This window comes from Atractosteus spatula, chromosome 9 (genome assembly GCF_055471065.1).
Source record: "Atractosteus spatula isolate fAtrSpa1 chromosome 9, fAtrSpa1.hap1, whole genome shotgun sequence".
Lineage (NCBI taxonomy): Eukaryota > Metazoa > Chordata > Actinopteri > Semionotiformes > Lepisosteidae > Atractosteus > Atractosteus spatula.
Window position 1 is genome coordinate 23,561,927 of NC_142714.1, and position 16,898 is coordinate 23,578,824.

At 36.4% G+C, this 16,898-nt stretch overlaps 1 protein-coding gene across 2 annotated transcripts in view; it reads left to right on the top strand.

The window, feature by feature from the left end:
- slc25a21 (solute carrier family 25 member 21) overlaps window positions 1-16,898 on the top strand; it is a 199,677-nt gene that overhangs the window by 164,510 nt on the left and 18,269 nt on the right. For both annotated transcript variants that reach the window (XR_016091634.1, XM_088925608.1), the window contains exon 5: window positions 15,808-15,874. Coding sequence is in view for 1 of the 2 variants with exons in the window: in XM_088925608.1 (XP_088781734.1) it covers window positions 15,808-15,874 (67 nt within the window). In the remaining variant the exon portion in view is untranslated. The remainder of the gene's footprint in view (window positions 1-15,807; window positions 15,875-16,898) is intronic.

Genomic DNA, 16,898 nt, shown 5'->3' on the forward strand with positions numbered 1-16,898 from the left:
GGCAGCCATGCAGCCCAAGCCATCACACTACCTCCACCAGTCTTCACAGGAGAGATGGTGTTATCTGAAGCATCTGCAATTTAATTTCCTTCATCACACTTTAACCTTTCTATGGCTTGGTAAAGGTCTACCTTCATCTCATCTGACCACCACAGTTTGTTCCAAATGTTTCCTCATCTTTGTACTTCTGAACAAATTCTGAAATATGAATATGATGGATCACTTTATTCACTTAATTCCAACAACATTAATTTAACGAGCAGATTTGAGGACAACATGGCATCCCAACTGTGTTCAGCTACATTGTGTGAAATTGAGTGTAGACAAATAACAGTGATTACCCACTTAGCTTTTATTGAATTTTAGCACTGCTTCTCTGATTCTCTAAGTCTAAAGGGTTTTTAATTTTAAATGTAATGTAAATGTAAATGTAACAGAGAATTCTTAAATGTAGTTATCACATTTCTATACTGTATATATAGTGCAAATATGGGAAAATCATTCAAATTACTGTTCAGTTGTGGCATATGCTAATTTAATCATGTTTATTTTTTGAATAATTAGGCTATTTTTTAATAGAATGAATCCATGCTTTGTCAAACTTTCATTCTTACTTAGAAAGAATATGAACTTCCCACTCAGAAAAAACTGGATTTGGGGCTGTTAATCCTGGTCTGACAGGGTTTACTTATGTTTTTCAGCACACCAAGGTGCAGCTGTCTGTTATTGCACACAGGAATTGTTTCTTTTTCGCAAAGCTCCAAATTCTTACATAACAATTATCATATATAGTATATTTTTGCTAAGACTATTATCACCCTCTGGCATCTACATGATGAACAAGAACCAGATTGAACCACTTAACCGTATATTACACAAATAATATTTGGACTTTTTTGTTAAATTATTATTAAAAATAAACGGCCTTCAGTGGTAGGGCCCGGGGCTCAGTTGATATGCACCAGGCCTTAGAGGGAAAATGTAGAGTTTGTTTCAGCATTGTAATTAGTGTTGAAAAAGTCCAAACTTTGACATCTGTACTCAGCACACAACTTAGTTGTACGTGTGACTACAGTCTTCTTGGTAGCAGTTTTTTATTGCTCACTAAATCTTTGGTGGATCACAGACAGCTTCCTTTTATTTTTTTTATTTAAAGTAACTTTAAAACATCTAAAGGTTTCTTCAATTTATGCAGGAGGCATAATATGATAATATACACCAGGGATAAATTATTTCAAAAATAATGACAAAAATAATATTTTTTTTATGGTAGAAGAGCTCTCCAATGTGGTTATTACGTTTTTATAGTAAGATGTCATATACAGTACATGTGCCTGCAAAAAAGGAATAGGACTGAATGGAAAGTAATACTAGTAGCATTTGTGTCATTTGTGGACTATCCATTTTTTTGGTAGCCTTAATAGTCACCTTAATATTACTGTTTAAATATCCCTCGATACTGTCAACAAGAAAACCAATGGCAAATTCCAGCAAGGTATGTTGTTGAGCGTTAAAGGTTTGCAAAACAGTTTTTTGGAGTACTGAAACTGATTCGAGGCATTTCTCCTTCAGGCACAACGCATTGCAAAAACCCAGTGCCAGACGGGGCTATTTATGATAAATTGCGAGAGATGTATCACTTGTCAGTTCTTGATTCTTGCTGTTGATAACTTGAGTTATTTTAATTGGGAAACCTCAGTTGTTCGTTTTATGTTGCTCATCACTAGACTAAATGCATTTCTGACATGCGAATCTCTCATCATTCAACCCCACAGACAGCTGAGTGTATTTAATTCCAAAAACTTGTTTGACAAATTGGCATAAAATGTGAAGCCAAAAATGTAATATACAAAAAGGGTATTTCCAGAACTTTGAAATGAATTGGAATTTCTGTTCTTGATAGACTATGTGAACTAATGAAGATGAAATGTTAACTTAAAATGCCCTACCTGTCATTCCTTCTACCCAAGAGCCTCTAGGAAAAGAAAGCCCTCCTAGTCATGTATTTTAAAAGCATTTTCTCCCCACAAACTCATTCCTTTCCCTTTTTAATGACCTTTAAACTTAGATTCCTCTTTCAGTTGCTTCTTCATGGTCTTTTAAAAGTGAATAGATTTAAGTTGTTTTATCAGAAGAGGCCAGTGAACTCTAGAGTGCGGTGTGTTGTTAACTCAAATAAAGCAAATAGACATCTGGTCATAAATGTTCTCAGTGTGGATCCCAATTTGGAAGGCTATAATATTATACAGGGGTAACTACATCCCTTTTTGAAGTCTCCTAAAAGGTCTTCTTTAATCCAAGCCAAGCCACTGGATGTTCATTATATGTAATGACATTTCACTGGCCTTTACTGGGCCTAAACCTATCTAGACTATTTAGAGAGGAAGGCAGCTGTCTCAAATTGTTGGAAGAAAAAAAAAACATGAGCATGTGATTTAGGCTTCAAGGCTGGTGACTGTCCTCCCTTCAGTTGTCTCGACTCGTAAATGAAATGGCATGGAGGCAGAACTTTACGCACATTCCCAAAGACGATGTTAAAAAAACTGTATTACATGTGCAAATGAAAATGAACCGAGATCTCTCAGAAACATGAAAAATGCTTCTGAGCTGAAATACACACATCCTGGAATTTGAAATGTATTAAGCAAAAACCACAAGTAAAACTAGGCAAGATCATGTGACGTATTTTGTAACAGGGAAGTTCAGTGTGAGATGGGATCATGCTACCCTGATCAATGTGGTGAAGACTTCTTTAAAATTATGTCCTGCATTACTGATATAACAGATAATACTCCTCTGTGTTGCTCCATATCGTTTCAGTGTCAGTTTATACAACTGAAGAGAAAGCCATTGTGATTTGTTAGAAAGCTGTAGAGGAGGTTGTGTTGCTGTGGATGAAATGACTAAGTGACCTTCCTAATTCGTTATATTTACAACATTTAAATTATCATGCTTTCATAAAATTGCGGTAGTATCTGCAACATGAGCTTTTGTTGTCATTGTAGACCATTTCCTGAATGGCATCTTAAGACATAATTCAATGTCAAACCAGAACTGAGTGTTGTCCTGCTGGTAGTAGTATTTAATTTTTTTTTTCTGTTTTATCAAAGAGATATTCTTCAGTAAAACCACCGTACTGTATATCTGCATTGATATTTAATATATTGTGTTTGTTTCCTAAATATACAGTTCCCAAACTGTTAAAAGCTTTTATGTATTGTGATAGAAATTAATTATTCCTGGATGAACTGACAGTTATTTTACCTTTGAACTAAACATATTTTGTTGATGATGCTCTCTGGCTGTGCAGGATTTCTCGAAAAGAAAAGCTAGCATTGCATTTAAAAAACTTCAGAATTAGTGAAAACACATCTAAGAAACTATTTTGAACAGTTGGTCTCTTTACATTTTCAGTGGCTCAGTTTTAGGAAGGAAGATTTATAATAGCTCAATTAAGGGTAAACTAGATCACTTTAAACCTTACACGTGGGTCTAAATTGGGTAGTGATTTAAGTAAACTAACAAAACCTATGTTTCTGTAGCTCTCAGGGCCTGGACTTCGTTGGGCAGCCTCACACTAGTGTTTCTAATAATCCATCTGTCTGTTTTCCAACCACTTCTTCCAACTCAGGGTCACAGGGAGCCAGAGCAATAGGCACCAGGCAGGGTACAGTTCATCAAAAGGCTGGACTATTTCATTTATAATAATTCTAAAAATATTATTAATAATAATTACAATTTTATTTATGAACATTTTTCAAGAAACTCAAAGCACTGAAGACTGATGAATATGTGGCCCTAAAATGTTATACTGTTCGATATAATGTCATGTCATGTCATTTTCCAAACCGCTTTATAACATACGGTATATACAGTACCATACATCAGGAGCCTGCCCGGCAAGCAACAAGCACAAGGCAGGGTACACCCTGGATGGGGTGCCAGTCCATCACAGGGCAAGTGCAAACCAATCAGACATGGGGACAATTTGGAGGCCACGGGGAAATTTGGCCTGGACACCGGGATAACTCCCTACTCTTATCGAGAAATGCTCAGGGATTTTTAATGACCACTGAAAGTCAGGAACTCGGTTTAACGTCTCATGCGAAAGACAGGGTTTGATATAATGGTATAGCTGAAATATTGTTTTGCATTGGTTCGAGTTCTCTACCTAAAAATTCTTGCATTTCACCTTAATAAAAACTTTAGGAAAATTAATTCAAATTATTTTGTAAATGGATTGTCTCTCGCTTCCATAAAAATCCATAAAACATAGTCAGAGACACTGCAACTTTGAAATTAAACTCATCTGTAAGAATATGTGCCCTGATCTCTGTGTTTTAGATAAAGAATCAAATTTTGCTGTTGTTTTTGTGTACTATTAAAATTTTGCCATTTTCACTATTTTTTCCACTATTCAGCTATTTGGAAAAAAATGAATAGATAAACCAAGTTCAAATGTATCTGCTGTGATGAAATCCTGTATCATTTTATTTAAATAAGAAACAAACTACGCAAAACATCCAAGACCTAAGCTACACCTTCATCTCACAGCTGGGTCTGAGCTTCTGTAATCAGGTTTAATCCCATTTGGTTTGTAAATCTGGGTGGATCTGTGTATAGTTTACATTTAAATCAAACCAGGATTCAAATTCAATATATTCAAATTGTTCGCCATCGATTAGTGTAGAGTTTCCTAGTGCTTATGTGTAACACTTTATGGGGTGTTTGTGCACCTGTTCCTAAAGTCAATATGAAGCTCTTTCCAGTTTTCAAAATATTTGGGACACATTAAAAATAATTAAAAACAAATATTTGCATTGTAAAAACTTGTTGATGCTTTGAATTGGACTGTCTATTCTGGTTTATTTTTTTTTAATTCTGAGTAGCAGAAATACAAGTCATAAAGGAAAACATTAACATCCAGTACTAGATACTCCATTTAAAGTTAGGTGGAAAAGCAAAGTGTATAGAAAGTATCCTACCTGTGCCGAACTCACATCAGGATAAAGCTGTAGAGTATGTGACATCAAAGTATATCTAATTAATTCACATACAGTTTCCTGTTTAGTGTGATACCGGGCAAGGTGGAGCTGGTTAGATTTTATTTCTCTTGTTTCAGTGTGTTTGCAAGTCAGCAACAGAGATGGGGTGAAGCTCAAGATAGAAATTCTAAAACTGGGTGAAGGCAGAAACAAGAAGAAGGCACCCTTCTCTCTCCCCCATATCTCAGTCTCTTTCGGTTCCACCTGCTGGGGGCGCAGGACCACTAGCTGTGCTTGGCTGCAACAGGAAATGCTTGTTTGTATGGCTAATTGCAATTGCTATTGAGCGTGCCCTGTCACTTCCACTGAGGCATTCAGTGTGGTAAATATTGGAGATGGCAGAGTAAGGAAAGCACTGGGTAGGGAGGCAGGCAGAAAAATAAACCGGTGAAATCCATAACAAGACAGTCGGTAAAGATGGTAAATACTGCTCTAGCTGGATCTGTGTTAGCCTTTTTTCCTAAATAGGATTTTACATCACCATGCACTGCTGTCACTTTCACAGTCTATTAATAGGGAATGTCATGGGTTTTGGAGTCAGACATTGATTTCACTTGATGTGAGTGTGGACTGTTTCATCAAGAGACTTACAATGGAAAGTAGAGATTGTTTACTAATCAAGCAGGTGATTTTGTAAGCCTCCCATTTTCCTAGAGAGAGTGAGCATCCTGATGGCTGCCTACTATAATATGGGATACATTTTCCAGTCATGATTGAAGCTCCTGTGTTTAAGCAGTAGTACAGCTTCAGACTTGAACAGCTCTTGCATTTAGAGAATTTGGGCTATCATTGCCAGGGTGAATTAATCCCAAGGGGATTAGTACAGCATGAGAACAGGATTAATGCTCTAAAAAAATAACAAACGATAACACCCTAGAGATAGTCCACCTACAGTGTTACCTGAGCACTTTTAATTTTTTTTTTTTTAAATGCTTAATTGCCTTTGAAAATTCAGTTCTTTGAAACCAATGATAGAACTGGACAAGGCTGTAATTTTTAAGTACAGTAAAGTCATAAAGCAACAGGCTCTGCTCCAGATCAGAAATACTGTATGTGATCTGCTATGACATTCAAGCAGGTAAATGTCTGAATATCAGGGACCAAGGGGTTTTCCTTTCTGACAAGTTCCACCACTTAACAAGAAGAGCCTGACACCGAAGACCCATTTGCAGTGGATTGGTTTACAGTCAACATCCTCATTTGTCCCTCACATGCCTTGTCTCACTTGACAAAGTCCACTAGTGAGGCACTGGGATATTCTGATATTCATTGGTATAAATCCATTGCATGGTGGCACAGTAGTTAGCATTACTGCCTCACAGAGCTGAGGCACTGGTTTCAATGCTGGACCAGAGGGGCTATCTGCATGGAGTTTGTATGTTCTCCCTGTGTTTGCGTGGGTTTCCTCTGGGCGATCTGGATGAAAAGACAGGGTTAACTGACTTTTGTGACATTTAGACCTACGTGTGATTGTGAGCACATCTGCGTGGCTTGCCAGGATGGGTTGTGTCTCCCCTGCAGCCCTGAATTGGAAGAAGCAGTTCTAAAATGACTGGATGGAATGATAAACCCACTCCAAATGCAACAAAAGTAACATGATGAGCTGAAGATGATGATATTGAAAAATGATCCCCATGTCATCCATCCTGTGAATAGAATGGTAAACTTGCAAAATGCACTTGAACAATCACAATGTGTTTGTGAAGTTCTGGACATCCTAATAGAGCAAGACGTCCCAGTGGAAAGTGTTGAAAGCAGAGCGACAAGAATAGAATACTGAAACATATCCCAACATCTGTATTGTTTTTAAGATGCAAAGGAATAGCCTCAGAAGATCTGCGTTCATTTATAGGAATAATATGTTCATATTCTGTGAACGTCTTTCTCAGAAGCAAGAAATCACCAAATCAGTTTAACACCTAGTTTATTGATAGTTAATCTGAGAGCAAAGCTAACAGAGTAATCAAAAGAACCAAATTAATAAAATGCAAAAGAGCATGAAGAATGGTAATGACCCCTAATTTGGTTAGTACCAAGCATTCTCATTGGAGAGCCTAAGGATGAAAATGATTAACCTAAAAATACTATAAATGTATACATTCCAGCTATAAACAGCTGTTCAAGAACATATCGCTTCATTCATATATATCTATATATTTTTTAAATGAAAATTGAATCCAAGAAAAAAGATTATATGTTTTCTTTTCGGTAGCCCCGCAGATGAACAATCTTGAATGGTTTCAGTTTTATTTTGTTTTTAAATATGTATTTCCTGGAACTCCTGTTTCTGGCTGAAATCTGGAGAATTTATAAACAAAGGAATATGAGGGTGAAAGGAATTATTTGTTTAAAGACAAATTTATTGTATTAAAAGGGAGACTGATGTCTCATCGACATGAGAATATCTGCGGCTCTTGTTAATGTTTAAACATTGGTAATGTATGTTCATTTTCAGTACTAATTGTTTTTAAAGGAGTTATTAGAATGTGTTAAGTCTTGAGACATTATTTTGGGAAGTAAGCATAGAATGTGAAGCAATATCAGAAATAATATTATAATATACAATTTTTCATAATGTTATTTCTAATTTACATAGAATTAAAATATCATATATCGTATAAAATATATTATAATAATTTTATAACATTAAATATAATATTGATGTATTTTAGAATAAATGTTACATGTTTGACACAGGAAGCAAGAAGAGAAAGTTATACTCTCTGGGTATTGTGCTTTGTCCTTCCATCACAGCTGCTGCTGAAAATAAAAGAGCTCTTTAAGTTTTATTTTCAAAAGAGAAAGTGTATACACGTTTAAATTGATTTCAGCCTACAATAGCACTGCTGAGTGTGAAGGCTGCCCTGTTTGTTAATTTTTCTGTTTATTTTGTGAAGGAATCAAATGCCTGAGCCTGTATGCAGGAAATGAAAAATGATGAACAGAGTAAAACCTGACCACACATAATCATCATATTGCTGTTTCTGTCATTTGCAGCACTGAAAACAAAATATTTACCCCTAACTCCGATCAGACTGGAATACCCGAATTGACTTCAGTGTGTGTTTTCACAAAAACACTGGGAAGGTTTACTGATGACGGCCATGCACCAGTGTCAGCACTGTATACATTGTAATGGTGTTAAATATCAGCATATGAGAAAGAGACTACACTGTTGAAAGCAGAAGCCATTTTAGCCATAGCATAGGACCTTGAAACTTAATTACAAACAAGTTCCCAAATGACAGTAGAAGCCACAATTAGCCAATTGTTTATTTGGATACAAAATTTGGGGTACCAGTCAAAAGTAATATACTAGACTGGTGTTGCTGACATAAACCTTCTTAAATAACCTTTAACAGGTAATGTGGTACTTCTTAAAAATGTTTCGGAAAGTACAGATAACCAATATAATTGGCTAACAGGAATTTTCTAAAATATAGGAGAAACAATATTATTTACCTGAAAAACACATATATCTGTAAACAATGTGAAAATGTAGTTTACACTTAACATTATGGGTTGCAAAAACACATTATTAATAAGATATAAATTCTTTATCACCTGTAATACATTATCAGAGCAAGAATAGTGTGTTAACCAAGTATAAATGACCTCTGCTAATGATTAATAACACAGAGTAACAAAACTATGATTACTCTCCTAGAGAAAGGTTTTATTTTTTTAGTTTTAATAACTTGTTTGTTGTGCATCTATAAAATGTCATTTTCAACCCCCAAGGTGTTTAGCAATTGTATTTGTACCCTCTAAATATATTGAAAATGTATGCAGTTTATTTAATTATCCAATTTTTTAGTCATCTGGTAGTTTCCAGCAGTTTCTAGAATCTGGAATTCACATTGTTTGCTGCTCAGAATTAACGGAAAATGAATGCAAAGGAAAAACACTCAGTACCACATTAAGAACTAAGATGCAAGATTATCAGCTGCACCAAATACAGTGACAGCTATGAAAATCATAGTCCTGACATCCTAGTTCAGAAGTTCGACTCTGATGGGATTGTTCCAGCCCCACCATAAACACAAACATTTAGCTACTGTAGCTGCATAGGTGTGTGTTCGATTCACAATGGATTTTGTTTTTTGCCATACGGCAATGGTAATTGAAAATTTACTTAAAGAATTTTAATTTCACTGTAACTTAAGCAATTACTTCACTTGATGCATGAAACAAAAACATCTTTGGTTACTGCTCAGTCTAAACCTGTTTTGATAAGCAAAAAATGGTAGGTATGTCAAACCTACAGTACTCTAATACCTGTATGATGTACTATTTAGTGTTTACTTTGGAAGGTTTAGAAAGATAACACACTGGTTTTGTGGGAGGCTGGTAATTTGCAAATAGGGCAACATCAATCGTTAGGTCTCATTTTCAACTCTGTACAGCAGTTTTGAAATGGGTCTGCTTATCAGGCCTCTTAAATGCACTCAGCTGTGTGTTCTACAGAATGGAAAGAGGAGGTATTTCTAGAATAATTCTTAGAATGCTTTATCCAGTTGGTTGTATTGTGCTTGCAAATTGATTCTATTGCAGATTTTAAAGAGTAGAAACAGGGAGTATGATTATACAGGTAAACGTGAAATGCATCAATCTAAATAGGGACTTTAAACTGAAAAAAAATAAGACCAAACACTGAATCACTTTTTTCTTCTGCTTTGCTTTGAAAAACATGTTCCTGTTTGTTCCAGTCAGACAGCTGTTGTGTGAATATTTACAGGTGCATTTGAATAAACTCATCTGAGAGACATCTGTTAGCTGTGTAGGTCAAGGTGTTACAAATATCCCTGTTTAGCCTCAGGCACAGCTACACATTTGAAGATATTTATCCCATTTTACTATTTTACTTTCCATTTCAAAGCTCAACTATTACAAGAACATAAGACACTGTTTCTCAGTCCAGAAGAAGCCTGTGTTTTCTGGTTGCTTGTTCTAAATCGCCAGTGCAATTCATGCATGTAATTGATCTCCCTGCTGGTTGAGACTTTTTCTGCACTTAGTCCTTAGTTTCATAGTCCTATGAAAGTCCAAGTTAAGTTATATTATTTCCAACACCTTCAGCACACAGACCTCTAAGAAGTCTCTCCGCAGTGTCTTAACTAAGAAATTGTCCCCTTATTTCTGATTGAAAAGCTTTCCATAGATGACCAACAGATGATGAACAAACATAGGTGGGAATGATAATGTATCAAACACTTACACAATGAGTGTTTTCTTTTTTTTTCCTTCTCCTTGAGGTCCAGTTGGCTACATTTCGGCTCGCATTGTACATCTGAATGAGGGAAATTCAGAAACTGGAACAGGGTTGATGTCAATTACACATTCCATACAACTTCGTGTGAGCTAAAAGAAATTAACATGTTGGGTCGTATGAGTGACAACTACTTCTAATATTGTATTTGCCAATAATGGTTATGTCAATACTTCTTATACTAACAAAATGAATATACTGTATTTATGTGGCTTACACAGTACTTTGAAAATTAGAATACAAAGCCAGTGACCAATGATTTTTCTTTCAAAACGTTGTATTTAATTATTGTCTGTTGAACAATCTCAAGCAATAGTGAATTTTGCAGAAGAAATGGATATCCCTGGAGAACTGCTTCTTTTTGCTTGTTTTAGAAAAGAGAAATAAAGAATAAAACTTGCTTATTCATCAGCAAGCAAACTGCAATTCAAAAAGCCACTTATACTCGTGCTTTACCACAATGTTGCAACTGGGCACTTAGTGCTGGTGATATTTTTTGTGTTGAACTAGCATCCTCTGATAGTGAATTTATGCCAAACATTAAATTTAAGCTTTATGGATATAAAAATTGCATGTGATTCAGTTTTTTGGACAAGATTCATTGCCAACTTTTTATCGTTTTCCTTTCTTCTGCCCACAAAAAACTAATTTTAGTAACCAGCTTGTTGTTTGCTTGCCTGTATTGGCCTTTTATGCTTCACTCTGAGCTCTGTCAGCTCAAAGAGCTTACACTCCAGTATATGGTTTCCAGTATAATCCTGACTGGTCGGCAACTTGGCCTCCTTTCAGCATCTTGTCCAAGTATTAACTGGGATGAAATGAGCCATTCAAGCTGCATGATGTCCCAGTAGGTCCCAGAACCCTGGGTTCAATTCTGGACCTGGAGTGCTATCTGTGTGGAGTTTGTATGTTCTCTCCATGACTGCATGGGTTTTCTCTGGGTACTCCAGTTTCCTCACACAATCCAAAGACAAACCGGTAGGTTGATTGGCTTCTGGGTAAACTGGCCCCAGGTGTGAGTGCCAGGTTGGCGTGTCTGCTCTGCATCGGACTGGTGTAACCCCCCTTGTGCCTTTTGCCTGCCTGGACAGACTCCGGTTTCCCTGCATCCCTGAATTAGAAGATGCGGTTGGTTGGAAATGAGTCATTCAGGTAAACTGCACCATCCTGGTGTGCAGAGTTGGAAGAGAAAGACTCACAGCTGTAATTGCTGCCAAACATGCTTCTACCCAGTATTGACTGGGAAGGTGAATAATGATGAAATCAGCGTATTTTTGTTTTGTATTTGTCTTTACAGCTTTTGTTAACAGTTATAGTCTATCATCCATAAAGTTTCAGTTTGTGCATTCATGGTTTAATTTGTTTTTTTTTTCTTTAAATATATGTATATTCATTATTTGTGACAACAAAACAGGACAAGGTGCTGTATTTCTCCATTGCTGTGCTGTAGTCTGTAGTCTTGAGTCTGTGATTTTTGGATTTATTAGCTTAGAAAATGAGTCTTTTTCTAGCTTTTTAAGGATGTCAGCAAGCTGCCGCTTCTCAGTGTCTGTCTTTGGGAAGAACTGACTTAAGGATAGCCTTATTTACCAATGAAGAAAAAGAAAGGTACACTCTTACTTAGCTTCATGTGTACTCTTACTGGCAATACGTGAAAATGATAATAACTGTGTATGTGAATGTAAGTAATATAAAAGCATGCACAACATGTTGAAAATCTTGTAAAATTAAGTATCGGTTACTAACTGTATGCACTAGGCCAGCATGTTGTATATACCCTGACTACCACATATAGATTAATTTCTACAATTTTGTGTTTGTGATTGTTTCATATTTTTGTGTCTTGGGGCTTCTTGCTTCCATGTGGTTATAGTAAATCACTCCGTTCCAGCATGTCAGACAAATGATATGGAGTTTTAAACAAAACAATACCCAAAACTCGCCCAATTCCAACCACCTACAGTACGTTTAAATATCACACTTCTTGTTGACTGGCTCCTTTTTGTGGACCACCTCAGCCAAGCGAGTTACCCCAGTAAAACTCCCTGTTTGAACCACGTCTCTTTCCTAATTAGTGTCTAGCTGAACTACTGAACTAACTAGTGCTTGCAATGATGTTAAATGGATTTCCACAACACATACTACATATGCACCTGCAGAAACAAAACTCTGCCTTCCTGATGGCATGAACCATGCTCTGGGGTTGTGAAAAGCAGAAAGGAAAACAGTCTCCACGCGTTTCATTGACTGACAGGCACAGACACAAAACAATGGCATGCACATACTTGGAAATAGTGCATTAAAGCTGTGTGTGTGTGTAGTTGTTAGTGGCCAGTACCCTGTGCTGCCACCTTCATCACGCTACCATCACAGTTTTTCCACCAGGTGGTTATGAGCTTGGTTTCCTTGCAGCAGGCCGGTCTCATAGGCCTCATGGCCTGCACGTGATTTGTAATGCCGGCTGACATGATGCCCCTTCAGGTGTGTTTGCATTTTGACATGCCTCATTTACCACCTCCATCCATGCAGTATGCAAACCATGCATATCAGTCCCGTCTGTGTTGCTGTGCCCAAGTTTTGTTAGCTTTTCTAATCGAATTCCTGTTCTGTACACTGGTAAAAAATTAAGGAATGCTGCAAGATGAAAAGACATTTAATGTTACAGAAAATTGCTTCTGAATAATATTCAATGTGTTTCTTTTACTAGTGTGCCACCATTACTCATGAATGGCTTCTGTTTTAACAAAATAAGAGTTTGCATAGTAACAAAAAGAAAAGGGAAGTTACCTACAGTACCTAGAAACATAGATGATACAGTAAAGTCTTCATTTTAAAGCAGGTGAATGAAAACTGGTAATGCAGCTTAAATTTGTGTGAGAATGTCTATCATTCCATTTTCTAAACTGGGTCGTGGGGGATCTGGAGCCCAACCCTGTAAGCAACAGGTCCAAGGCAGGAAATCCTAGATGGAATGCCACTCCATCGCCATTGCAGGGCACACACAGACAGAGATGCTCACACAGACTTTTACAGAAGCCAATTAACCTCCCAGTATGTGTTTGGACTATGGGAGGAAACCGAAGCACCCATATGAACATGGGGAGAACATGCAAACTCCATTCAGATAGCACCCCAGGAACTGAACTCAGGGCCCAAGTGCTGCCACTGCGGTCCCATGACGCCCGTTACATAAGAACAGTGTGGGATAAAGTGCAAGCATGTATATGAAGGATATCTCCTCAAAGCTCTCGAGAAGCAAATTTAAAAAGCCAAGTCCTAGTGATATTTGCTCATTGAAGAAGCTGAGAAGGAGCTATTAGAGATTCTGGCTGTCACATATTTGTGTCAGAATGGTATTTGCTTTCACCTAGAGTTTCTGCAGAACGGGGCTGGGCAAAATCATATTATTTAGTTGAGGGAACAGCTTGAGGTCTGTAAGAGGTGCATAATCACACAGAATAGACATGGAATTCAAGCTATTGACACTAAAATAGTCATATATGAACTGCTGCCAACAAAAGGCAAACACAATTTCCCTGTGCTCAACCCTGGCTTTGTACATTGGGTTTGAACAGAAATCCAAGGTTTCTACACTTGCTTAAATATCTAGCCACAAGTCACCCAGGTTGGTGCTTCAGCGAAGTGCAGACATTGTTACAATTAATAGATGAAATGGAAGTTCCAAAAAAAAATAATTACTGAAAAGGTATGATATAATGTGTAGTGAATGATAGTGATTATACAAAATGATATGAAACAAAAAATGCAGGGACTGAGAGAAAGGCGTGAGAAAATGAGAAGGAAAAGAGTACCTTAAGCCTAAATAAATTCCTTTTCTTGTTTGTGAGAGACATACTGATCTCTGTGAAGACCTGGTATCTTTGAGCTTGATCCCTAGGAAAAAAAAAGATAGAGTAGCTTTCTTTTTTCTTTTTGTTTGTTTTATCTGCAGAAGGTGGGTGTAGTGTTTGTTTAAACTAAGCTACCTGTTATTCCTGTTCTGTTAGTTGCAAGATTTGTTAAAGAAGGGAAATAAATACTGTATGTTTACTGTTTTCTGTCCTACTCTAAAGAATTTCTTGACTCACCAAAATATAATCTTTAGCATTTTTTAAATCTGTGGGTGGTCTTAGGAATGATACAATAGATTTTGTTTTTATGTATTTTTTGTTTTCAAATATTTTTATTAGTACCAGCCTAATACACCTAATACACAAATTAATTAGTTATGACAATGTGAATGCTTAGTTTTCACTGTGAATAGATTGTTTATTTGTAATTTCAGAACTAAGTGCATGTCTCTTACTGTGTTTTGTGAGCAAATTACCATTAACATTCAGAAATAATGCCTGTTACATGGTAGAAAAAAACTCTTTTTCATGTTTTGACAACTGTAAAAAATGGTGTAAAAAAAAGGTTGGTTTCTGTTACTATAATAAATGTATTTATAATTTCCAAATAATGGAAGAAAGTGAACTGAGCAGCAGCATTTTTCGGGTTTCATGCTAGACACATAGCCAGCTTTCATTGATAGCATCTTCTTGTACATTTTCACCAACCTGATCCTTCAGTAGCAGTTTATTTCAGGAATCACCTCTAAGCCACATTTTAGTTCTTCACAAATGACAGACTAACATGTTGCAAATGATTGGAAGCCTCCATCTGAAGCCTGGCTAGGTAAATATTACTTATTGGTAGTGATAAATAATACATACCCTATATGGAGTTTAAAAAAAAATTAGGAGGAGGTCAGCCTCTAATCTCACCCACTCATGCTTCTTGTTGACTCACACACGCATTATGTTTTCATATCCCTTCCTCCCCCTCATCTTCACCTTCGCTGCAGTTTCCTGGCTCAGTCTTCATTAGAGGGGAGGAGGGGGGTCTGACAGTCCTGTCTTTATGAGTGGGTTGTCATTCTCCTTACCCAGGCGTGTTATAAATAAAGCTCTCTGTAGGAATAATACTTATTCTCTGCTGTAGAGTTTGGCTGGACTAAAGAGTTGTGTGTTAGAATCATTCATACCCCAAAACCCCTGAAACCTCCTCTAAACATGAAAAGTCATCTAGTCTTTAACGTGCATTTCCTATAAAATAACCAACAGTCCTTCAAATTAAACTCTGTTTCCTTGAGCATCGTACAGTTGTACTTCGGTTGCTATTTATTGCCCTTTTCACATATTTGGGTAATAAAGAAAAAGTTGATTAATCTACCATTTCTTTAGGGATCAATATTAGTTCTAATTTTGAGGTTATTAAGTTCACTCAAGGGTTTTCACAGAAACATAAACTGACCATGAACTGTCATAATCATCAAGGATTGTGGATTGATTGCAGGCCTTGTTCATTTTAGCTATTGTAATATGTAATTTAGTATTGTAATATGTTGGAGTTAAGAAAGAATGAGGAAGATGGTCCTTAACAAACTATAATGCCAGCCTGAGCTAAAAGTGTTAGATAGTTACAAAAGTTTTTTTTCCTTTATTTCTACAGGCTGTTGGGATTTTACAAAGGGATATTGCCTCCGATCCTAGCAGAGACTCCGAAAAGAGCTGTAAAGGTAAAACCTGCTTTTTCTACATAGTTTGAGAATGACGTCACAGATGAGCACACTATTCTTCAGTGATGCATTTCAAAGCGAGTTGTTCCATTTACATTGCATGTATAATTTCAAACCAACAAGAAAACGTTTAAAGTAAAGGTGTTCGTTTTGCTAACATCCTTTTCACAAACAAAATGACTATTTTCTATCTACCTTATTGAAACCAAACACTTGAAATAATGGATAACAATACCCAAAAAATTACACCATTACTTCTGGGCATTATCTTTAATATGAGGATAAAATTGAGCAATTTGCAGTTTTGGCAAGTTGAGTGCCAATTATTTTAAAACGATTCTGTAACTTTTTAGCACCCACTCTGAGTGACTTCTGACTGGTCTATCTGGTCGTGCTAGTGCTAAATTTTCATCAAAAGACATAACAGTTTCTTGAGGTTTAGTGCTTTTTGAGAAATCGAAGAGAGTAGAAGTGGCTAAGAATTTCTCTCAGGCCTGGTTAAAGTTTTTTTGTATTTAAGTTTTTTTTTTTAAAAGTTTTGAGAGCATGGAGCACATGCATTTTCCCATATAGTATGATTGAAAGATGTACAGTATTTCATTGAGAGCTGGGAACCACATTGTTGAATATTCTCTTTGAGTGAGGAAAGGGACAGTGTAGATTCCCAGGCCTGATATTTCTGCTATATTTCATCTGTGTTTGAATTTAAAACATGAAAATAACTTTAATAAATAAATATCAAATGTGCTACTGCTCTACATATAAAAGGAGCTCATTAATCTAAATACATTTCCTGGTGTTAATTTCTTGTTCAAGCATTTCAGAAGTAATATTTAGAGCCCAACACTTTTGAACCAACCTGTTATACTTTGCTGTGCATTTATATTTATTGTGAAATGTTTTTTCTTGCAAAACACTTTGCAGTGGTTACTTTTAAAAGAGCTATTCAAATATTCTTATAAAAAGAAGAGACTTGAATTGCTCCTTTATATTACATTGGGTGTAAAAAAAAGTAGTGTAATAA